The sequence below is a fragment of the Carcharhinus amblyrhynchos genome, chromosome 9 (genome assembly GCF_965287045.1).
Source record: "Carcharhinus amblyrhynchos chromosome 9, sCarAmb.v2.hapA, whole genome shotgun sequence".
Classification (NCBI taxonomy): domain Eukaryota; kingdom Metazoa; phylum Chordata; class Chondrichthyes; order Carcharhiniformes; family Carcharhinidae; genus Carcharhinus; species Carcharhinus amblyrhynchos.
The window spans coordinates 90,351,969-90,376,994 of NC_137332.1; the positions used below are offsets into that span (position 1 = coordinate 90,351,969).

The 25,026-nt window shown below is 44.7% G+C and overlaps 2 protein-coding genes and 1 pseudogene across 2 annotated transcripts in view; all 3 read left to right on the forward strand.

Moving 5' to 3' along the window:
* The window catches only part of LOC145348013 (uncharacterized), an 80,275-nt gene extending 58,310 nt beyond the window's left edge, over nucleotides 1-21,965 (forward strand). The window contains exon 5 of the mRNA XM_080196116.1: nucleotides 21,811-21,965. Coding sequence (XP_080052242.1) covers nucleotides 21,811-21,965 — 155 coding nt within the window. The remainder of the gene's footprint in view (nucleotides 1-21,810) is intronic.
* The window catches only part of LOC145348073 (uncharacterized), a 50,123-nt gene continuing 40,404 nt past the window's right edge, over nucleotides 15,308-25,026 (forward strand). The window contains exon 1 of the mRNA XM_080196214.1: nucleotides 15,308-15,491. The gene's annotated coding sequence lies outside the window, so the exon portion shown is untranslated. The remainder of the gene's footprint in view (nucleotides 15,492-25,026) is intronic.
* On the forward strand, nucleotides 22,234-24,439 carry LOC145348022 (uncharacterized; annotated as a pseudogene).

A 25,026-nucleotide genomic window follows, 5' to 3' on the forward strand; every position in this document is an offset into this window, starting at 1 on the left:
GCTCAGCTGGCACACACTATATCATCCACTCTTACCAGCATGGCCTGTGCCCACTCACAGGAGCAACGCCCACTGTTCTAGGCAGCACAACCCTGCCCTCTTCCCCCTCCTCTTCCTCCATACACATACACACACCATTCTCACCAACACCCCCTCACCCTCACCCTTGCTCCTACTGTTAAACTTTCCTTATTCTGTTTCCAGACTTGGTTACCATGGTGTCAATTTCTGACTTACAGTCACTTCCCAAGCCCAGGTCACACCCTGAGCACAGAGTCATTACTCAGATCAAAATCACTCCTTGCAAGCACTGGCACAATCTCCCCACCCACTCTCATCTCCATTTCTCTCTCCTCAGCACATTCCCATTTGTGCCCGTCCCCTTGGTTCTTTCTCCTCTGTGACTCCTCTCCTGCTTCCCTCGGTCTTGTGTATTCTTTCTCATCTCTTTTTTCTTTGCATGTACTGAAAAACATGTGAAGAGACACAATTTATAAAAAATTGCATAAATAAAAGCAATACTAATGTTCAGGCAGTCTGACTATCCTGTGGGGAATCAGGTGTGGAAATGCCACTTATTTTGTGTGAGAAGATCCAGCTGAGACCTGTTTACTCTGCTTTGTGTTGAGCTGTGTGTTGGATATTGTGTGTGTTTATTGGAAGCATTTCCCTTCTGATTTACAGGCTGAGTTTTGTGGATGGGTCATTACTGAATATGAGAAGGTGAGGTGTAATTATCTGGGAGGGACAGAGACACATTTATTGAAATGTCCTTTACTGCCTGAAAACCTCGATCTTTCCCAGAGCCTGGGCTTAGATTTGATAATTTTGTCCAGTGCTGTGTCTGATGATTGAATTTGGGATGTGAAGCCTGAGTGAGTGCAGTATATCTAATTTCCCAGGATAAACCTGGGAATCAGGTTTAACCTGGCAATCAGCTACACTGAAGTAATATTTTCTTTAGCTTCTAGAACGTCCTTATACAGTGTGTTTTCTTCAAATAATTTTAGAAAGTAAGGAGAAATTTCAATCTCCATTGATTTACTATCTCTCTTGTGTGTTTTTATATTAAGCACATTTTCTCAAGGCAAAGCTAGACTTCACCAACACGAATTGATAACCCATTTTACACTCAACCTGACTGTCTTTTGCTATGGGCTTTGACAAAGGGTCATCTAGACTCAACGGCAGCTCTTTTCTCTCCTTACAGATGCTGCCAGACCTGCTGAGATTTTCCAGCATTTTACTCTCTTGGTTTCCAATTCCAGCATCTGTAGTAAATTGCTTTTATCTAGTGTCTTTTGCATTGCCCTGATGGTGCCCAGGAAGATAGGGTTCTGGGCAGAGGAAAGAAAATAACCACATTTTCTGCTCATAATCGCAATCCAGATTCCCTGTTGGAAATATAGTGTGTGATAGTCAGCTGAGGAAAATGAAAGGACTTGCATCTCGTTCCCCACACAAGGGGAGGCATTATTTGAACTTAAATTCTACTTGTGTTCATTTGAGATTTTAACCATTTAGGCAATCGGAGGAAGTTTGATGAAGTAATTCAGGAAACCTTTAATAAACTGTAGATTGATAGTTATCAAATTCAGAACAGAGCTTGACTAACGTGCTATGGCAGTCACTTTCTGTTTCAGCCGAGGGTGCAGGTTGATACTCAATCTCTCTCTATAACCTGTGCTTCCCTGCAGCCAGCAGTCACTTGCTGGGCAACATGGTTAGTGAAAGTTGCTGCTTATTAACTCATTCTTAGCACAACCCATAGTCTGATCAATGATATTGCTTTCTGATTGGCCTAAATTAAGCAAGGCTAATTCTTAAATTGCATTATGGATTGTGTGACAGGGCTAGGTCGTGCATGATCAGTTTCTAATTGGTTTCTCGAGAGTGATGGTCATCGATTGATTTAATTTCCCATTGTCCGCTGACTGGCCTTCCCGGGTGTCAACTACTTGTGGGACTATTTGAAGGTTGTTACTTCTCTTTGGTTACTTGGAGTGAGTAACTATACTTTTAAAACAAAGGATAGAATGGACAAGTTGATTATGACCTTAAAACTAATTAAGAAGTTTACAGAGTGGGTTATATAGTATACATATAGAATATAAGTGAGAATGGTTTTGATGTCTGCTTTTATTTCAAATAAGATAGCATGTGATGTCTGAGAATGTGGATTCATGGGTCCAGAAGTCTTGATCTTGAAGTATATGTTCTGTAGAACTTTATGAAAACACACGTTATTAATATATTTTTTCTGTGAAAATTGGTTTGCTGTTGTGTGTTTTTGTTGTATCTGTCAGTGTTTGCTGTAAGTTGATTAAAAATACAGAATTGTTCTGTGGAATTTACAAAGATAGAACAATTGCATGAAGTCTATATAAAATACAAATAAAATAAAATCAATGTTTGAAAGCAGTTGTGTTAAATATAGCAGACTGCGTTCATCCAACAGACTTAAAATAACTCGAGTTACTAAAGCTAATGACAGAACTGACTTCTAAACTTAGAATCAAGATAGTTGTATAGTGTGAAATAATGTGATTTCTTTTAAACAGCACAAGTTAAACTAGCCTAATTTAGTGCACAAGGCTGAATGTTTGAACACTTGTTATTCTTTGCACAATAGGTCATTGAATTTAGAGAGTGAAGCTGGTAATTTTAATTGCTGGGAAGTGGATGTTTCCACACCAGAAATTGTTCAACCCTGATGACTTGCATCATTGGCTTAATGACTGTTTTATTCCAGGAAGATTGATTGAGAGCAGGGTGGTGGACGTAGGCTATATGGACTTCAGTAAAGCTTTTGATAAAGTTCCACATGATAGGCAAGGTTAGATCACACGGAATCCAGGGAGAGTGGCAAATTGGGTATACGATTGGCTTGCTGGTAGGAACCAGAGAGTTATGGTGGAAGGATGACTGTTGGACTTGAGACCTGTGACTAGTGGTGTGCTTCGGGTGTCAGTGCTGGGTCCATAGATGTTTGTTATCTACATCAATGATTTGGATGAGAATGTACAAAGCATGATACATAAGTTTGTAGATGACATGAAATAAGGGGTTTGTAGACAGTGAGGAAGGTTATCAAAAAATGCATCAGGATCTTGATCAGCTGGGGAAGTGGGCCAAGAAATGTCAAATGGAGTTCAATACAGATAAGTGTGAGATGTTATATTTTGGAAAATCAGGTCAAGGTAGGACTTTCACAGCGAATAGTAGGATCTTGGGAGTATTGTGAAACAGAGGGACCTTGGTGTTCAGGTGCACAGTTCCCTAAAAGTGGAGTAACAGGGCAGTGAAGAAGGCTTTTGACATGATGGCCTTTATCAGTCAGGGCATTGAATTTAGAAGCTGGAGAGTTATGTTGTAGTTGTACAGGATGAAGGTGAGGCTGCATCTGTGTTGCCTTGCTATAGGAAAGATGTTATTAAACTGGAGAGTGTGCAGAAGAGATTTACAAGGATGTTGCTAGGACTCAAGGGACTGAACTATAGGGAGAGATAGGACAGGCTAGAACTTTTTTCTTTGGAGCACAGGGGAGAGGCGGGGGTGGGGGTGATCTGATGGAGGTGTATACGATCATGAGAGACATGGATAGGATGAATGCACTCAGTTTCTTTCCCAGGGTTGGAGAATCAGGAACTAGAGGCCATAGGTTTCAGTTACAAGGGGAAAGAATTAATGGGAACCTGAGGAGCAGATTTTTTACACAGAGGGTGTACATATGTGGAATGAGTTCCAGAAAGAAGTGGTTGAGGCAGGGACATTGACAACATTTAAAAGGCATTTGGACAGATACATGATAGATGGATATGGGGTTAGCTTAGTTGGGCTTTTTGGTCAGCATGGAACAGTTTGGGCCAAAGGGCCTGTTTCTGTGCCATAGGTTCTATGTTTCTACCTTCTTAAGTTGTATGATGCTAAGGCCAAATCATGTCGTGGGTTCGTGTTGCAGAATTCAGCATAAAACCATATTAGGTTGACATTCTTTAATTATTTAACTGATGCCCATAACTAATTGCAAATAATTCACAAAATTAAACTTCACTATGCAACTGGCAAGCAAAAACCATCTCAGCAAGAGTGAATCCAACAATCTTCCCATGACATTCAAAGGCATTACTATCAGTGAATCCCACATTTCAACATTCTGGGGATATTATGGATGAGAATCTGAACTGGACCAGCCATTTAAATAATGTGGCTACAAGAGCTGTTCAGAGGCCTAAAATCTGATGGTGATGAACTCACCTCCTGACTCTATATCTCCAAAACCTGTCCCCATCAACAGGGCACAAATCAGGAGTGTAACGGAATAGTCTCCACTTGCCTGGATGAGTACATCTTCAATAGCACTCATGAAATCTGACACCATCCAGGAAAAAGCAGCTTACTTGAGTACCCCCGCACCCTCAACTACCTGAAATGTTCCGTCCCTCACCACTGATGCATAATAGCAGTAGTGTGTACCAGCTAAAAGATGTACTACAGCAACTCACTAAAACTCCTTCACCATTACCTTCCGACACACAGAAGGACAAGGGCAGCAATGCATGGGAACATGAACACCTGAACGTTCCCGTCCAAACCATATACTGTCCTGACTTGGAAATATATCACTTTCTTTACTGTTGCTGGAACTCCCTTCCTAACATAGTTTACGTACACCACTGGGCCTGCAATAATTCAAGTAAACGGCTCACCACCACTTCTCCAGGGACATTAGGGAAAAGCAATAAACGTTGGCTTAGTCAGCAATGCTCACATTCTTCAATAGTATGAAAGAAAACAGACGAGTCATCCACTTCAGAAAAGGATGAGAGGGCAGGAGAGGAAATCATGTTTCCTTTTCCTGTTTTACAGGGGGATTGCACTATACTACACAAGAAAATACAGAGGATAGACATCGCAGATAATCTGGACCATCACCCAAGGAAGAACTGTGGGAAGACATTCAGTCCCTTTTACAGTATTATTCAACACAGAGAAAGTTGGGGAGTGAAACCATCATCTGGAAATCAGTCGGGTCAGGAAAGCTTTGAGATATTGTTAGATTTGAAACTGGTCAGTGTTTATGGAACCTTACATCAGAACCAAACTTTCTGAAGGTCCAGCTGTGGGTGATCGGTCAGGATGAGGCTGGGACCAAGTATGGTGAAAGCTTAATCATTCATCAAGCTTTGTGAACTACTGGCTCATTCTGATAGGTGTGAGGCTGAAGACACCTCCACAGGCTTATGTGATATCCTAATACACACAGTGCATCAATTTTCCCACCTATAACACGACAACAGGAGCATGAAAGAGAAACTATTCCCATGTGAAGTATGTGATTGAGTTTTCACATATTCATCAACATTCAAGAATCACCAGCACAGTCACACTGGGGAAAAGCCATTTGAATGTGAGGTGTGTGGCAAATTTTTCTCAGTCATCCAGCCTAATGCATCATCAGAGGATTCACAGAGGGGAGAAACCATTCACATGTGAAGTATGTGAGAAATCATTCTCGTCATCATCAATGCTTTGTACACACCGACGCATTCATACAAGGGAAAAACCATTTAGGTGTGTAGAGTGTGAGAAATCATTCTCATCGTCATCCAATCTCCATGTACAGAAACGCATTCACACAGGAGAGAAACCATTCACCTGTGAGGAGTGTGAGAAATCATTCTCATCATCAGCGGTACTTCAGTCACATCAACGTATTGACACAGGAGAGAAACCACTCAGCTGTGAGGTGTGTGATTAAATCATTCTCACAGTCATCCAATCTTCTGCACCATCAAAGGATTCACACGGGAGAAACCATTCAGGCGTGAGGTGTGTGACAAATCATGGTCATGAAACCTCCTGCTCCATCAGAGGATACATACAATGGAGAAAACCTTCAAGTGTTATGTTTGTGATGAAGCTTTTGTGACATCTTCAATACTACTGGTGAACTCACACTGTGGAAGAACTCTTTAGCTTTGTGACAAGGCTTTCATCCAGTCCTAACTCCTAAAGAACCCCAATGGATCCTCACTGGTGGGAAACCACTCGTATGAGGTGTGTAACAAAGCTTTCACACAATTAGCGTACTTCCTGATCGATAAACACACTTGTGGGAGAAACCCTATTGGTGTGAGTTCTGTAATAAATTCTTCACCTCCTGGAACATCAATGAACCCACAAAGAGCCTATCAAAACAGGTTTTTGCTAATTTGTTGTCAGTTTGAGGTTCACTGCAAAGGATATTCAGTGGTACTGGGACACAGAACAAGAAATACCTTTCACTCTCAACAATTAGTAAAGACAGTGCCAGTGTTGAGGTACTATAATGTCAATGATGAAGTCACGTTGCAGTGAAATGCCAGTGAAACAGGACTTGTAGCAACCCTCATGCAGCAAGGACAACCAGTTATGTTTGTATCCAGAGCATTAACATAAACTGAATGATGCTATGCATGGATTGAGAGAAGAATGCTTGGCTTGCATATTTCAACCAATATGTGTTTGGGAGAGCAGATTTTGTCCCACCTTCCACGGAGCTGATATTCTAGGAATCTAAACCCATCTATCATGCTTCATCTGCCCAGTCACACATTCATCTAATTTATCTTCCTATTTCTATACTCAATGGCACTTGGTACTCAGAGAAGTCTGGAGATAGCTTCTGCTTGTTGATTTTCTAACCTGCATCCTAAATTCTGATCGGCGGACAAATCCTGCTTTCTGTCTGTCATTGGTGCTGATGAGGATCATGATGTTCATTCCTCAGGGAGCACTGCAGCTACTCAGTGGCATCTTTGACCCTGGCATCAGGAAGGCAACAAATCATCCTGGATTCAAGTTTGTGGCTGCAGAAATGTCTGTCTGTTCACCTAATTATCAAATCCTCAGTCACTATTCTCCTTTTGTGCTGAATCAGTTATGGTGCCATAGACTTAGCTCTGGCTGCACTCCCTCAATCAAACATCACTTTCAGCAGTATTCAGAACTGATTACGAGTTGGAGAATGAAGCCAGGGGATCTTCCCTTCCTGACATCACCCCTGAAAACCTTAGCTCAATTTTAAGGTTGTGTCCCTGTGCTGGTAAAGTGATGATGTGGAGATGCTGGCGTTGGATTGGGCTAAACACAGTAAGAAGTCTCACGACACCAGGTTAAAGTCCAACAGGTTTATTTGGTAGCAAAAGCCACTAGCTTTCGGAGTGCTCGCTATCCCTTCGTCAGATGATTGGGAGATGTGTTCACAAACAGGGCATATAAGGACACAAACTCAATTGATAAAATAATGGTTGGAATGCTGGAGCAGAGAGAGAGAGCTAAGATTTTACCTGTTAAAAACCTGTTTAAAATAAGTTTAAAGCACTTTACTCTTTGTAGAACTGTTTAAAGCATTTATTTATTGTATTTACTGCTTTAAGAATTCTGAGGGAGTGGTTGAAAGGCATTTGTGGACCAGCCTGCTTTAATTATCAAGGGGCCACACGGTGAAGCCTTCCATTGTTTGCTGGAGCAGAGAGAGAGAGCTAAGATTTTACCTGTTAAAAACCTGTTTAAAATAAGTTTAAAGCACTTTACTCTTTGTAGAACTGTTTAAAGCATTTATTTATTGTATTTACTGCTTTAAGAATTCTGAGGGAGTGGTTGAAAGGCATTTGTGGACCAGCCAGCTTTAAATCAGCGCCAGGTTTAAAAGGAGGCCTGGTGTAGACAGCGGGCAGCGTCTGAGCGGGCAGTGGAGTGAGTGGGAAGCAGAGTGAGTTAATAGGGCTTAATATCAAAAAGGGCTTGGAGGAAAAAAGTCCAGGTGAGTTTGTTTGAAAAAACAAGGAAAAAAAAATTTTTTCAACTACTACAGCAGGAAACAAGGAAAAAAATTTTTTCCCCATAAAAAATTACAGTGAATAATGGAGGGGCATGTGATGTGTGGTTTCTGTATGATGTGGGAACTGGTGGACCCCAGGGTCCTTCCCAGTGACCATGTCTGTAGTAAGTGCAGGTTGCTGGAAGAGCTCCAGCTCAAGGTGGATGAGCTGGCCTCTGAACTACAGACACTGAGGCTCATCAGGGGGAGAGAGGGTGCCACTGTCAGTGGGGTGCAAGTGACATCCACCCCCCCTAGACTGGCTAAATCTAAGGGTCAGGGACAAAAGGGGGCTGCTGGGAGGAGGAAGCGGGGTGAGGAGCGGAGGCCTCAGCCTCTTAATCAGCATAACAGGTTTGAGGTTCTTGCTTCCAGTCTGGAAGAGGACGAGGCAGGTGAGGTTGCAGACGGGCGTAGGGTTGACAGGATAAAGGAAGTGAATGGGTGGCTCAGGGATTGGTGTGGGAGGAATGGGTTCGAATTTATGGGGCATTGGCACCAGTATTGGGGTAGGTGGGACTTGTTCGGGCGGGATGGGGTTGGTCTGAACCGTGCTGGGACCAGAGTGTTGGCGAATCGAGTAAAGAGGACTGTAGACAGGGCTTTAAACTAATTAGGGGGGGGGAGGGTGCGAGGGTAGGTGATGCTACGAGGTCTAAAGTTAAGGATAGGGTACAGGTAAGGGAAGAGGCCGAGGATGTCCCAATTGGTGGCGTTACAGCAAATAGGGTCCAGGTGAAGGCTGGGATGAAAGCGCTTTATCTGAATGCACGAAGCATTCGGAATAAAGTGGATGAGCTGGTGGCGCAGATCGACACAAATGGAGACGATCTGGTGGCCATTACAGAGACGTGGCTGCAAGGTGACAGGGACTGGGAGATGAATGTACAGGGCTATCAAGTGTTTAGGAAGGATAGGCAGGAGGAAAGAGGGGGTGGCGTAGCTCTGCTGATTAAGGATAGTATCAAGGTAGTAGCAAGGGATGATATCGGAGCCAAAGAGCAGAAAGTGGAATCGTTGTGGGTGGAGATTAGGAACAGCAAAGGGAGGAAGACGCTGGTGGGTGTCGTCTATAGGCCCCCAAATAATGATCTGGAGGTGGGGCGGGCTGTTAACGCGCAAATTAGTGCGGCGTGCAGGAATGGGACAGCAGTAGTTATGGGAGATTTCAATCTGCATATTGATTGGTCGACCCATGTTGGACGAGGTGGGCTCGAGGAGGAGTTCTTGGAATGCTGCCGGGATAATTTCGTTGAACGGTGTGTGTTGGAGCCGACGAGGGAGCGTGCTATCTTGGATCTGGTGCTATGTAATGAGGCGGGTAGAATTAGGGACCTTGCGGTGAAGGATCCTCTTGGAGAGAGTGATCATTGCATGGTGGAGTTTCTGTTGCAGATGGAGGAGGAGAAAGTGGGTTCCCGGACACGCGTCCTTTGTTTGAATAGAGGGGAGTATGGTAGGATGAGAGAAGAATTGGCGAATGTGGACTGGGGGAGCGCGTTGGAAGGTAGGTCTGCTGAGGAGCAGTGGAGGATCTTTAAGGAGATCTTTCTTGGTGCTCAGCAGAAATTTATTCCGATGGTCAAAAAGGACAGTAGGAGGAGAGGTAATAAGCCGTGGATAACGAAGGAGGTGAAGGAAAGTGTTAAATTAAAAGCGGAGGAATTTAGAGTAGCTAAGAGCAGTGGGCGAGAAGAGGATTGGGAAAGGTTTAAATGTCAACAAAGATTGACAAAGAAGTTGATAAAGGAGGGTAGGAGAAGCTATGAAGCTGGGCTAGCACTTAATATAAAAAAGGATAGCAAGAGTTTTTATAAATATATAAAAAGGAAGAGGCTGGCTAGGGTGAACGTTGGTCCTTTAGAGGATGAGAAAGGGGACCTAGTGGTAGGGGATGGGGAAATGGCTAAGGTCTTGAATAACTTTTTTGTTTCTGTCTTCACGGAGGAGGACGTGAATAATTTGCCGGGTGTTAGCGATGGAAAGGTGGTAGGACTGGAGGGTCTTAATGACATTACTGTTACTAGAGAGGCAGTGCTTGACAGACTGGAGGGGCTGATTGTGGACAAGTCGCCAGGACCGGATGGAATGCATCCGAGGGTTCTGAAAGAAATGGCGGAGGTGATAGTGGATGCCTTGGTGGTTATTTTCCAGACGTCGCTGGATTCCGGGGAAGTGCCGGAAGATTGGAAAACGGCTAATGATACGCCGTTGTTTAAGAAGGGTGCCAGGCATAAGGCGGGGAATTATAGGCCGGTTAGTTTAACGTCTGTGGTAGGTAAAATGTTAGAATCCGTCATTAAGGAGGAAATTGCGAGGCATCTTGAAGGGAATTGCTTGATAGGGCAGACGCAACACGGTTTCATTAAAGGGAAGTCGTGTCTGACAAATTTACTGGAGTTCTATGAGGATGTGTCTAGGGCAGTGGATAGAGGAGAGCCGGTGGATGTGGTCTTTCTGGATTTTCAGAAGGCGTTTGACAAGGTACCTCACAAGAGGTTATTGCAGAAGGTCAGGGGACATGGAGTTGGGGGTAGGGTGTTAGCGTGGATAGAGGATTGGTTGTCAAATAGGAGGCAGAGAGTGGGGGTCAATGGGTGCTATTCGGATTGGCGGTTGGTGACTAGTGGGGTGCCCCAGGGGTCGGTGCTGGGGCCTCAGCTATTTACCATTTATATAGATGATCTGGAGGAGGGAACCGAGTGCAGGGTGTCGAAATTTGCTGATGACACTAAGATTGGGGGAAAGGCAAATTGTGCGGAGGGTGTGGAGAGTCTGCAGAAGGATCTAGATAGGCTGGGCGAATGGGCCAGGAAATGGCAAATGGAATTTAATGTTGGCAAGTGTGAGGTGGTCCACTTTGGTAGGAAGAATGGTAGGAAGGACTATTACTTACGTGGCAAAAAACTGCAGCAGGTGACGGTGCAGAGGGACCTCGGGGTCCTTGTGCATGAGTCGCAAAAACCCAGCTTGCAGGTGCAGCAGGTGGTCAGGAAGGCGAATGGGATGCTGGCCTTCATAGCGAGGGGGATTGAATATAAAAGTAGGGAGGTCTTGCTGCAGCTGTATAGGGCATTGGTGAGGCCGCAGCTGGAGTACTGTGTGCAGTTTTGGGCGCCGCACCTGCGCAAGGATATTTTGGCCCTGGAGGGAGTGCAGAGGAGGTTTACTAGGCTGATACTGGAGTTGAGGGGATTGAGCTATGAGGAGAGGCTGAATAAACTAGGCTTGTACTCGTTAGAGTTTAGAAGAATGAGGGGAGATCTCATTGAGACGTACAAGATGATGAATGGGATGGATAGGATAGAGGTGGAGAGACTCTTCCCGCTCAAAAAAGACAGTAGGACTAGGGGGCACAGCCTCAAGATAAGGGGGAGGCGGTTTAGAACGGAGTTGAGGAGGAACTTCTTCACTCAAAGGGTGGTGAATCTCTGGAATTCTCTACCCGTTGAAGTGGTGGAGGCTGCCTCGCTAAATATTTTTAAGAAGCGGGTTGATGGGTTCTTGATAAGAGAGGGGATTAAGGGTTATGGGGAGAGGGCGGGAAAGTGGAACTGAGCCACGACAGATCAGCCATGATCTTATTGAATGGCGGGGCAGGCTCGAAGGGCTAGATGGCCTACTCCTGCTCCTATTTCTTATGTTCTTATGTTCTTATACAGGTAATCAAGTCTCAATACACATTGAAGACAATACACATCTCTTTAACCTGTGATTAATATTCTCTCCACTCACATTGTCTGTACCTTTTTGAGACTTGATTACCTGTAAAGACTTGCATTCCAGCCATTATTTTGTCAATTGAGTTTGTATCCTTATATGCCTTGTTTGTGAACACATCTCCCACTCCTGATGAAGGGGCAGCAAGCACTCCAAAAGCTAGTGGCTTTTGCTACCAAATAAACCTGTTGGACTTTAACCTGGTATTTTGAGACTTACTGGTAAAGTGAGCCAGCTCTCAGGAGTGGATGTGGGGTAGAATTGGACCCTGCTTTAGTTGGTGATGTGAATTATGGACAGATCCTCTTCAGGTGACAAGTGTTTGACTAACACCATGTGTAATGTTTGTATTCTTCTATCTGGGAGGATGACTAACTTGAGTTTGGTAAGGGAGTGGAGATGGATCTCACCAGACCTAAATTCCCAAACCCATCGTACCTTGATGTAGTAATTGTGTGATATGTTCACCTTACTCTTCCAAGATTGATTTCGTATTCTGGGAAAGATCTTGAGTTGTTTTCAAATGTTTTGTTATTTTGGTAGGTTCAGACCAGAATTATAGAATCCTTACAGTGCAGAAAGAAACCATTTGGCCCATCGAGCCTACAGTAACAACAATCCCACGCAGCCCTATCCCTGTAACCCCACATATTTACCCTGCTAATTCCCTGATACTAAGAGACAGTTTACCATGGCCAATTAACCTAATCTGCACATCCTTGGACTGTGGGAACATAAGAAATAGGAGCAGGAGTAGGCCATCTAGTCCTTCGAGCCTGCCCCGTCATTCAATAAGCCCATGGCTGATCTGAAGTGGCTCAGATCCACTTTCCCGCTTTCTCCCCTTAACCCGTAATTCCCTTGTCTACCAAAAACCTATCTACCCGTGTCTTAAATATATTTAGCGAAGTAGCCTCCACCACTTCAATGGGCAGAGAATTCCAGAGATTCACCACCCTTTGAGTGAAGAAGTTCCTCCTCAACTCCGTTCTAAACTGCCCCCCCTTTATCTTGAGGCTGTGCCCTCTAGTCCTGCTATCCTTTCTGAGCGGGAAGAATCTCTCTACCTCTACCCTATCCATCCCTTTCATTATCTTATACGTCTCTATAAGATCTCCCTTCAGCCTTCTAAACTCCAACGAGTACAGACCCAGTCTATTTAGTCTCTCTTCATAGTCTAACCCCCTTATCTCTGGTATCAGCCTAGTGAACCTCCTCTGCACTCCCTGCAAGGCCAAAATATCTTTGTGCAAGTGCGGCGACCAAAACTGCACACAGTACTCCAGCTGCGGCCTCGCCAGTACCCTGTACAGTTGCAGCAAGACCTCCCTGCTTTTATATTCTATTCCCCTCACTATAAAGGCCAGCATCCCATTCGCCTTCTTGATCACCTGCTGCACCTGCAGACTGGGTTTTTGCAACTCATGCACAAGGACCCCCAGGTCCCTCTGCACCGTAGCATGCTGCAGCTTTTTGCCCTTTAAATAGTAATCCCTCCTATTATTATTCATGCCAAAGTGGATAACCTCACACTTGCTAACATTGTACTCCATCTGCCAGGTCCTCGCCCACTTGCTTAGCCTATCTAGATCCCTCTGCAGACTTTCCACACCCTCCACACAATTTGCTTTTCCACTCATCTTCGTGTCATCAGCAAATTTCGTCACCCTACACTCAGCCCCCTCCTCCAGATCATCTATATAAATGGTAAGTAGCTGAGGCCCCAGCACCGATCCCTGCGGCACTCCACTAGTCACCAACCGCCAATCATAATAGCACCCATTGATACCAACTCTCTGCCTCCTATTAGACAACCAATCCTCTATCCATGCTAACACCTTACCCCCAACTCCATGCCCCCTAACCTTCTGAAGCAACCTTTTGTGCGGGACCTTATCAAACGTCTTTTGAAAATCAAGAAACACTACATCCACTGGTTCCCCTCTGTCTACCGCAAGAAAGGGAAGAAACTGGAGCACCCGGAGGAAACCCACTCAGACACAGGGAGAACATGCATACTCATTATTCACTGAAACACTTAGGAGCCTACAATATGAGTCCTGTACACAATACATTTGTCAATGTCACTGGGGGCTGGTGTACTTTCTCCATCAGTGGTTTTAGAATTCACAGCTTGCAGCAAGTGCAACCTTCCCAGAAGAAATTTATATATCAACTATTATAAACTGAAGACATCTGAAAGCGTTTTACAGGAAATGATGAGATTTTTGAAGAGTAGTGTTATAATGTATGTATTGAACCCACAACCTTCTGAGTCAGAGATCAGAGTGCTAACTAAGCCATGGCTGACAATACGTATAATATTTCTGTTGTATTAGATTCAGTTTTTGAGGGGTTCATTCTCAAGGTTGTGACAGAATGCTTTTCCCCTGTAAACTGGCAGCCTGAGAGTTTGATTTGATTTAAAACGTTAGCTCGTTGAGCTGCAGACTTCTGTGTCTGGGTTCCTGAAACCTTTGAAAGGCAGTAAAATCCCTGGTGTCAGCTGGTATGTTCATCTTAAAGGATTGTCTTCAATCAGTGTTACTGATTACCCATTCTGCTTTAATTGACTCTTGCAAGTTCAATGATTTTGGCATAGTTCTAACATCTATCATGAATAGAACGTGAGGAATAATCCACTCTTCCTTGGAAAACTTTAGTGAGGCTTTTGATCTTGTTTTCAAATCCCTCAATGTTTTTTCCCCTGCCTATCTCAGTAATCTCTTCCGTCCCTCAGTATTACACTGGAGCGTCAGTGAGAATTTTTTGTGCTGGAAGTCCTGGAATGGGACTTAAACCCATCGTAATCCTGTTCTCTGAGTCAGAGGTTATGGGTTCAAGTCCAACTCCAGATGTATTATTCCATGGATTAAAGTTTTCAGGGCCACACAAATAATTCCTCAGGCTCTGGGCTCCCTGTTTTTTAAAAAAAAACATTTTTTGAAATACAAACATGTTACAAAATGAGTTAAAAAATTATGTTGTAAATGTTTACACACAAAAGTTTGTTTAAGTGAAGCCCTTTAACAAATATGGAGAGACCACAAATGCATCGGTTGTGGTCAAGAGTTCACAGTAGTTTGTGTTAGTTTTGTCAGTGTAATCTGGCTGAAATTGACCGGATCAGGAATTTTAACTGTTAGATATAAAGTGTAAATTGAACTTCTGTAATCTTTAACACTGGTTTTTAAACATCACCCAGGAAACAGGTGCCTTCTACAGAAATGACCACAGCCGCAGATGGGAATAATAAAAGTGGTGCATTTCTACCGTTTGCGCATATTTGAGGCAGCTCTTAAAATTACACTCAGGATTTTGGGCGTTCAGGCACCAATAGTCATATTCATAACTCCAGTTTACATGCTGTGACCAGCAATTATTTCAGCAAGGAACAGGTCCACAGTTTTTCAGTTGTCTCACAAACATTTTTTTAAAAAGTCAGAATTATTCCAGTACCTCAATAATAATGTATGGCATTTCTGCGTATTTTTCCAAATTTATGTTGAGCTTAAATTGTTGAATTTCTATCCCTTTCATCTTTATAATGATGGATGAGAGCGAGAGATTCAGTTTGAAAGCCTCTGAGGATGAAGAATGTTATTCCCACACTAGAAATTTCTGTCAAACATTTACCACGGGAACTGAGACAGCAGCTGCAATAAGTGAGGTTTTATTCAGATGGGACAATGACAAGTTTAAATCCCCACCTGATCTGCTGCTCAAAGTCTCCTCCGTTTCCCTGGTCAGTTTCCCAAACTTCAGGAAACTCCTGTTACTCCAGAAATATTTGGATTGGCTGTGAGAGACGTCAATCAGAGAGCCCACCCACTCTGCCCATTCTCTCCTCTTCCTCTTTCACAGCTGCTTCACTTCCTGTAGGGACTGAAAACCAAGTCAGGAGATGGTGAGTGAAGGAGCAGAATTTATAATAATTACATTGCATCATATCCACACTAATGTTCAGGCAGTCTGACTATCCTGTGGGGAATCAGGTGTGGAAATGCCCCTTATGCTGTGTGAGAAGATCCAGCTGAGAGACCTGTTTACTCGGTGCTTTGTGCTGAGCTGTTTGATTGGAGCTGTGTGTTGGATGTTGAGTGTGTTCATTGAAAGTATTTCCCTTCTGATTTACAGGCTGAGTTTTGTTGGGGTCCACTGCTGAATGTGAGAAGATGAGGTAGATTATCTGGGAGATAAGTGTGACTGAGGATTCTCACTGATTTACTATTGTTGGATTTTGTCTGTGTGCGCGTTGGGAGTAGGTTATTATTCTGTGGACTGTCAATGGTCAGTTCTATCTGTGTTGGAGTCTGGATGCTTCTTGTATTTTTAAATCCCTTGAAGAGATCAGACTGTCACTGTGCACCCCACCCCCCCCCCCCCCCCCCAAAACACACACACACACTTCAGTAACCTCCACCCAAAAGAAACAATGTATTTATATAAAGCCTTTCACGACCACCATCTGCCTCAAAGCTCTCTACAGTCATAATGAAATATTTTTGAAGTGTGGTCACTGAAAAAGTAGAAAAATTGGCAGCCAATTTGTCCACAGCAAGATCCACAAATGGCAATGTGATCAGACAGCGTACTTATTAGTGTCGTTGGTTGATTGAGGGATTGGTGAGGATAGCAGTGACCACACCCCCCTCCCCTCCCCTCCACACTTTTTTTTCAGATCGCATTAAGGGATGTTTTACACTGACCTTAAGAAAGCAGAGCACAGGGAGTCTGGTTTGAGATCCTATCTGAAACGCGGTTCCTCTGACAGTGCATCAGTTTTGTGCTGGACTATTCTGTGATTCTGGATGATTCTATGAAGGGTTCTTCATAACAACATAAGAAATAGGAGCAGGAGTAGGCCATCCAGCCCTTCGAGCCTGCCCCGCCATTCAATAAGATCATGGCTGATCTGTCGCTGCTCAGTTCCACTTTCCCGCCCTCTCCCCATAACCCTTAATCCCCTCTCCTATCAAAAACCCATCAACCCACGTCTTAAAAATATTTAGCGAGGCAGCCTCCACCACTTCAATGGGCAGAGAATTCCAGAGATTCACCACCCTTTGAGTGAAGAAGTTCCTCCTCAACTCCGTTCTAAACCGCCCCCCTTTTATCTTGAAGCTGTGCCCCCTAGTCCTACTGTCTTTTTTGAGCGAGAAGAGTCTTTCCACCTCTATCGTATCCATCCCATTCATCATCTTATACATCTCAATGAGATCTCCCCTCATTCTTCTAAACTCTAACGAGTACAAGCCCAGTTTATTCAGCCTCTCCTCATAGCTCAATCCCCTCAACTCCGGTATCAGCCTAGTAAACCTCCTCTGCACTCAGGTGCGGCGCCCAAAACTGCACACAGTACTCCAGCTGCGGCCTCACCAATGCCCTATACAGCTGCAGCAAGACCTCCCTACTTTTATATTCAATCCCCTTCGCTATGAAGGCCAGCATCCCATTCGCCTTCCTGACCACCTGCTGCACCTGCAAGCTGGGTTTTTGCGACTCATGCACAAGGACCCCGAGGTCCCTCTGCACCGTCGCCTGCTGCAGTTTTTCGCCCTGTAAGTAATAGTCCTTCCTACCATTATTCCTACCAAAGTGGACGACCTCACACTTGCCAACATTAAATTCCATTTGCCATTTCCTGGCCCATTCGCCCAGCCTATCTAGATCCTTCTGTAGACTCTCCACACCCTCCGCACAATTTGCCGTTCCCCCAATCTTGGTGTCATCAGCAAATTTCGACACTCTACACTCGGTTCCCTCCTCCAGATCATCTATATAAATGGTAAAAAGCTGAGGCCCCAGCACCAACCCCTGGGGCACTCCACTAGTCACCATCCGCCAATCCGAATAGCACCCGTTGACCCCCACTCTCTGCCTCCTATTTGACAACCAATCCTCTATCCACACTAACACCCTACCCCCAACTCCATGTCCCTCGACCTTCTGCAATAACCTCTTGTGAGGCACTTTATCAAAGGCCTTCTGAAAATCTAGAAAGACCACATCCACCGGCTCTCCTCTATCCACCGCCCTAGACACATCCTCATAGAACTCCAGTAAATTTGTCAGACACGACTTCCCTTTAATGAAACCGTGCTGCGTCTGCTCTATCAAGCAATTCTCTTCAAGATGCCTCGCAATTTCCTCCTTAATGACAGATTCTAACATTTTACCTACCACAGACGTTAAACTAACCGGCCTATAATTCCCCGCCTTTTGCCTGGCACCCTTCTTAAACAACGGCGTAACATTAGCCGTTTTCCAATCATCCGGCACTTCCCCGGAATCCAGCGACGTTTGGAAAATAACCACCAAGGCATCCACTATCACCTCCGCCATTTCTTTCAGAACCCTCGGATGCATTCCATCCGGTCCTGGGGACTTGTCCACAATCAGCCCCTCCAGTCTGTCAAGCACTGCCTCTCTAGTAACAGTAATGTCATTAAGACCCTCCAGTCCTACCACCTTTCCATCGCTAACACCCGGCAAATTATTCACGTCCTCCTCCGTGAAGACAGAAACAAAAAAGTTATTCAATACCTTAGCCATATCCCCATCCCCTACCACTAGGTCCCCTTTCTCATCCTCTAAAGGACCAACATTCACCCTAGCCAGCCTCTTCCTTTTTATATATTTATAAAGACTCTTGCTATCCTTTTTTATATTAAGCGCTAGCCCGGCTTCATAGTTTCTCCTACCCTTCTTTATCAACTTCTTTGTCAATCTTTGTTGACATTTAAACCTCTCCCAATCCTCTTCTCGCCCACTACTCTTAGCTACTCTAAATTCCTCCGCTTTCAGTTTAACACTTTCCTTCACCTCCTTCGTTATCCACGGCTTATTACCTCTCCTCCTACTATCCTTTTTGACCATCGGAATAAATTTCCGCTGAGCACCAAGAAAGATCTCCTTAAAGATCCTCCACTGCTCCTCAACAGACCCTCCCTCCAACACGCTCCCCCAGTCCACATTCGCCAATTCTTCTCTCATCCTACCGTACTCCCCTCTATTCAAACAAAGGACGCGTGTCCGGGAACCCACTTTCTCCTCCTCCATCTGCACCAGAAACTCCACCATACAATGATCACTCTCCCCAAGAGGATCCTTCACCACAAGGTCCCTAATTCTACCCGCCTCATTACATAGCACCAGATCCAAGATAGCTCGCTCCCTCGTCGGCTCCAACACACACTGTTCGAGGAAACTATCCCGGCAGCATTCCAAGAACTCTTCCTCGAGCCCCCCGCATCCAACATGGGTCGACCAATCAATATGCAGATTGAAATCCCCCATAACTACGGCCGTCCCATTCCTGCACGCCGCACTTATTTGCGCGTTAACAGCCCGCCCCATTATTCGGGGGCCTATAGACGACACCCACCAGCGTTTTCCTCCCTTTGCTGTTCCTAATCTCCACCCACAACGATTCCACCCTCTGCTCCTTGGCTCCAATATCATCCCTTGCTACCACCGTGATGCTATCCTTAATCAGCAGAGCTACGCCCCTCCCTTTTCCCTCCTGCTTATCCTTCCTGAACACTTGATAGCCCTGTACATTCAGCTCCCAGTCCCTGTCACCCTGCAGCCACGTCTCTGTAATGGCCACCAGATCGTATCCATTTGTGTCGATCTGCGCCACCAGCTCATCCACTTTATTCCGAATGCTTCGTGCATTCAGATAAAGTGCTTTCATCCCAGCCTTCACCTGGACCCTATTTGCCGCAACGTCACCTACTATACTCACGCCCCCTACTCCCTCTATTATTGGGACATCCTCGGCCTCTTCCCTTACCTGTACCCTCTCCTTAACTTTAGACCTCGTAACATCACCTACCCTCGCACCCTCCCCCCCCAATTAGTTTAAAGCCCTGTCTACAGTCCTCTTTACTCGATTTGCCAGCATTCTGGTCCCAGCACGGTTCAGACCAACCCCATCCCGCCCGAACAGGTCCCACCTACCCCAATACTGGTGCCAATGCCCCATGAATTCAAACCCATTCCTCCCACACCAATCCCTGAGCCACCCATTCACTTCCTTAATCCTGTCAATCCTACGCCCGTCTGCACACGGTTCAGGCAGTAGCCCAGAGATGACCACTTTGTCGGTTCTACTTTTTAATTCCATTCCCAGCTTTTCATACTCCCTCCCCAGATCCTCAGTCTGCATTTTGCTTACGTCGCCGGCACCCACATGTACCACAACGACCGGATTCTCACCCTCCCACTCCAGGTTCCTCTGCAGCCCAGCTGTGACATCCCGTACCCGAGCACCAGGCAGACAACACACCCTTCTGTGCACTTTGTCATTGTGACAAAAGACAGTGTCAATACCCTTCACCCCACTATCCCCAATCACTACTACGTTCCTTTTCCCTTTCTCTTTGCCTATGTCCTGCTGCAGCACTGTACCGTGTGCAGTTTGCTCACTAACCTCACCTGCCTCGTTCTCGTCCAGCCTGGAAGCAAGAACCTCAAACCTGTTATGCAGATTAAGAGGCTGAGGCCTCTGCTCCTCACCCCCCTTCCTCCTCCCAGCAGCCCCCTCTTGTCCCTGACCCTTAGAGTTAGCCAGTCTAGGGGGGGTGGATGTCACTTGCACCCCATTGACAATGGCACCCTCTCTCCCCTGATGAGCCTCAGTGTCTGTAGCTCAGAGGCCAGCTCATTTACCCTGAGCTGGAGCTCCTCCAGCAACCTGCACTTACTGCAGACATGGTCACTGGGATGGACCCTGGGGTCCACCAGTTCCCACATCATACTGAAACCACATATCACATGCCCCTCCATTATTCACTGTAGTAGTTTTGAAAAAAATTTTTTTTTGCTTTTTTTTTTGTTTTTCAAACGAACTCACCTGGCCTTTTTTCCTTCAAGCCCTTTTTGATATTAAGCCCTAGTAGCTCACTCTGCTTCCCACTCACTCCTCTGCCCACTCAGACGCTGCCCGCTGTCTACACCAGGCCTCCTTTTAAACCTGGCGCTGATTTAAAGCTGATGTCCCACAACTGCCTGCTCACCACTCCCTCAGAATTCTTAAAGCAGTAAATACAATAAATAAATGCTTTAAACAGTTCTACAAAGAACAAAGTGCTTTAAACTTATTTTAAACAGGTTTTTAACAGGTAAAATCTTAGCTCTCTCTCTGCTCCTTCACTCGTCTGCTCTAGCAAACAATAATTACCACCACTATTATTGTGTTGCTTAGGAAAAGGGAAACTGAATATAGGAAGAGATGCCAGCTCCCCTCTCAGGAGAGACAAGTAACGCCCAACCTCAGCTCATTTGCTGCTAAAACTCTCATCCATACCTTTGTAGGCTCCACACTCAAGTATTCCAGTAGTCTTCTGGCTGCTCTCATATCGTGCAGGGTAAATTCAAGCTTTTCCAAAGCTCTGCTGCCCATATCTCAACTGACACCAAGACCCAGTCACCCCTGTACTCACTGATCTGCACTGGCTCCTGGTCAAGCAACAACTCAATTTAAAAATTTTCATCCTTATTTTCAAATCTCTGTGTCGCCTTGCCCTCGTTATCTCTAATCTCCATAATAGCCTCCAGCTGTAGCAGCCAAACTATTGAAATGTCTTATGTCTTCTTTAAAAATTTTACTTGAATGCCCTTGTCCTTTCCAAAAAGCCTGGGCGTAAACTTGATAAGTTTGTCCAGTGCTGTGTCTGATACTGAATTTGAATAGGCAATCTGAGTGAGTGCAGTGCATCTAATTTCCCAGGATAAACCAGAACCCTTCAATCAGTCACACTGAAGCAATATTTTCTTTAGCTTCTCACATTTTCTGCCCAGTGTGTTTTCTTGGAATTCTTTTGGGAAAGGAGAGAAATTTCAAAATCTCAATTTTTTTAAACATTAAACACATACTCTGAGGGTAAAACTGGTCTTCAGCAACATGAGATGAGCTCACAGTAAAAGGATAGCCTGTTCTAATCTTCGCCTGTCTCTCCATTGTTCTCAGGGTGCTTGAGAAGATGGGAGTCTGGGTAGAGGAAAAAAAGGCAGCCACGTTGTCTGCTCTTGGTCACTATACAGTGTTGCTGCTGGAAACAGAGGATATCATGCGAGGGAAAAGAAAGGACTTGTATCTGATCCCCCACACAGGGGAATAGCAGGTTGGCACTCACTGTGGAACTGTCTCTAACAGAAGAGTCAGCCTCTTCACAGGAGAGGGAATTAGAGGAAATGATGTTTCTTTTCCTGTTTTACAGAAGGATTTCACCGTACTACATCAGGGAATACAGAGAAGATAGACAACACAGATCCTGATCACACCCAAGGAACAGGTGCACAACTGTGGGATGACATTCAGCCCCTTCACAGCATTGCTCAACACAGAAGTTTCGGCAGTGAAACCATCATTTAGGGGAGCTTTGACAAATCAGATATGAAACTGATTGTGGTGTTAGAAGCTTCCATCAGAACAAATCTTTCATATTAGCAATCTATCAGGCTGGGAAGTGAGTGAACTCTGGCTATGGTGAGAGCTTCAATCATTGATCAAGCCTTATGAAGCACTACCTCATTCTGACAGGGAGAGCCTTTTCAAGTGTGGGGAGGACTCCGTAGGCTCCTGTTGGCTCCCAACACACATGGTGCATCTGTTGTACCACCTGTAATACAAGATCAGCGTCATGGATGAGAAACAATTCCAGTGTGAAATGTGTAATCGAGCCTTCCCAAAGTTATCGAGGCTCGTGCAACATCGACGCATTCACACAGGGGAGAAACCATTCACGTGCGACGTGTGCGACAAATCATTCTCACAGTCATCGAACCTCCGTGTACACAAGTGTATTCAGAAAGGTGAAAATGTATTCACATGCAAGCTGTGTGGTAAATCATTCACACAGTCCTGGACCCTCCGTGTGCATCTACGCATTCACACAGGGGAGAAACCATTCACCTGTGAGGTGTGTGACAAATCATTCTCACAGCCATCCTCACTCCGTGAACACCAACGCATTCACACAGGGGAAAAACCATTCACATGTGTGGTATGCAACAAATCATTCAGGCAATCATCACATCTCCGTGAACACGAACGCATTCACACAGGGGAGAAACCTTTCACATGTAAGGTGTGTGACAAATCATTCTCACTGTTAAGGAATCTCCATGCACACCAGCTCATTCATTCAGGGGAGGAAGCGGTCAAGTGTGAGGTCTGTGACAAAGCCTTCACTAACTTAAGGAGCCTTCAGCTACATCAGACAATCCACACAGGAGAGAAACACTTCAATTGTGAGTTTTGTCATAAAGCTTTTGCAACATCTTCAACCCTCCTGATACACCAGAGGATTCACACAGGGGAGAAACCCTTCAAGTGTGAACTTTGTGAGATGGCTTTCTCCCAAACCTCTGATCTCCTGCGACACCAGAGGGTTCACACAGGGGAGAAACCTTTCAGATGTGAGATGTGTGACCGAGCTTTCACACAGTCATCAACACTGGTGAAACATCGACGCAGTCACACTGGAGAGAAGCCGTTTAAGTGTGAGGTGTGTGAGAAATCATTCTCAGAATCATCACATCTCCGCAGACACCAACGCGTTCACACTGGGGAGAAACCATTCACATGCAAGGTTTGTGATAAATCGTTCACACGTTCATCAACCCTTCGCACACACCAACACGTTCATGCAGGGGAGAAAACTTTCCCAGGCAAGGTATGCGATAAATCAATCGTGGACTCATCATCCCCCTGTGCACATGAACACATGCACATTGGGGAGAAACCATTTAAATGCGCTGTGTGTGACAAGAGCTTTGCAGAATCCTGGGACCTGCTGAAACTTCGGCGAGGTTATACAGAGGAAAAGCCATTCACATTCACGTGACAAATCGTTCCCAGACTCATTGTCTCTCTGTACACACCAACACATTCACACAGGGCAGAAACCTTTCACCAGCAAAGTATGTGGCAAACCCTTCAAGGTCTGTGGATTTCCTGCTCCATCAGAAGATCCACGCAGGGGAGTGAGTCTTCAGTTGTAAGGTTAGCGTGAGGAAAGCAGTGCTCTAACTGCAAGAAGCTGAACCACTTTACACACAGGTACTTGATCAGATACAAGAAGAAATTGTAAATGACATTCTTGGAACAGCCAGAAAGGATTTTGATCAAAGGAGGAATAAGTTGTTGTCACAAAAATAAGCCATTTTGAATTGAAACATGGTTGTGCCAATACCTAAATAAGAAGGAGACAATTTAACTTGAGACATTCTTTATAGAGTTTAAAGATATGAAAGCTACAGCCATGAAGACCAATGAGGTTCAAAAGCTGAAAGCAATACTGACTGTTTTAAAGAGTGAGTTGAAAATTCATCTGTCAATAAGAATGAAGAACAATCTTAAATTGGTTGTCAGTGCAATTCTTAACACACGGGTGGCACGGTAACACTGTGGTTAGCACTGCTGCCTCATGGCGCCAGGGATCCGGATTCAATTCTGGCCTCGGGTCACTATCTCCCGGGTGCACATTCTCCCAATGTATGCATGAGTTTCCTCTGGGTGCTGTGATTTCCTCCCACAGTCCAGTGCGGGTTAGGTGGATTGGCTATGCTAAATTGATCCGAGTGTCAGGCAATTAGCAGGGTAAATATGTGGGGTTCCAGGAATAGGGCTTGGGTGGGATTGTGGTCAATGCAGACTCAATGGACTGAATGACCTGCTCTGTATGGATTCTCTCATTTTTCTTTTGCAGACAGAACTTTGCACTTTAAATATTGTAAAATGAAAACTCTCAAAACATCACAAAGTAATATTTTACATTCTAATCTGGACATCGAATTCAACAGAGTGCTGAAGAACTTTTGATCTAGAATATCTTGTAATATTCTACAAGGTATAAATAAAAATTCATTACTTTCAACACATTTTCTTCAGCTGAGGGGTGTGAATAATTAGTTCATAATTCACATGTCTTGGAATATTTTTAGTTTCAGGAATATAACTTTTTAGGTTGTAGGTTTAAAAAGGTCAGGATACCGAGCTATAGAACAGCAGGTTGTCTTACTTAGCTGGAGATATAGTGACTGCACTCTCTCTAGTAATGGCAGTCTGGAGAGTTTCTTTTCCTGGATATGGCTGGAGCTTAGGAAGTCTGTTTTCAATTTAATTTTATGTTTACTGGGAGAGTTATAGGAGAATTATTGGAGGTAGTATACATAAATCTGAGGGCGCAGTATAAAGTCACATAATAACTGTAGCTACAAGAGCAGGCAAGAGGCTAGTGGTTAAGTAATCACCACCTGACTCCCCAAAGCCTGTCCACCATTTACAAAGCACATCAGGAGTGTAATGGAATGCTTTTCACTTGCCTGGATAAATGCAGCTCCAACAATGCTCGAGAAGCTCAACAACACGGGTCAAGGGAGGTGTAGGAAAAATACATTGTTAAGATGGCGGCGCGGGCTTGTTGGGCCGA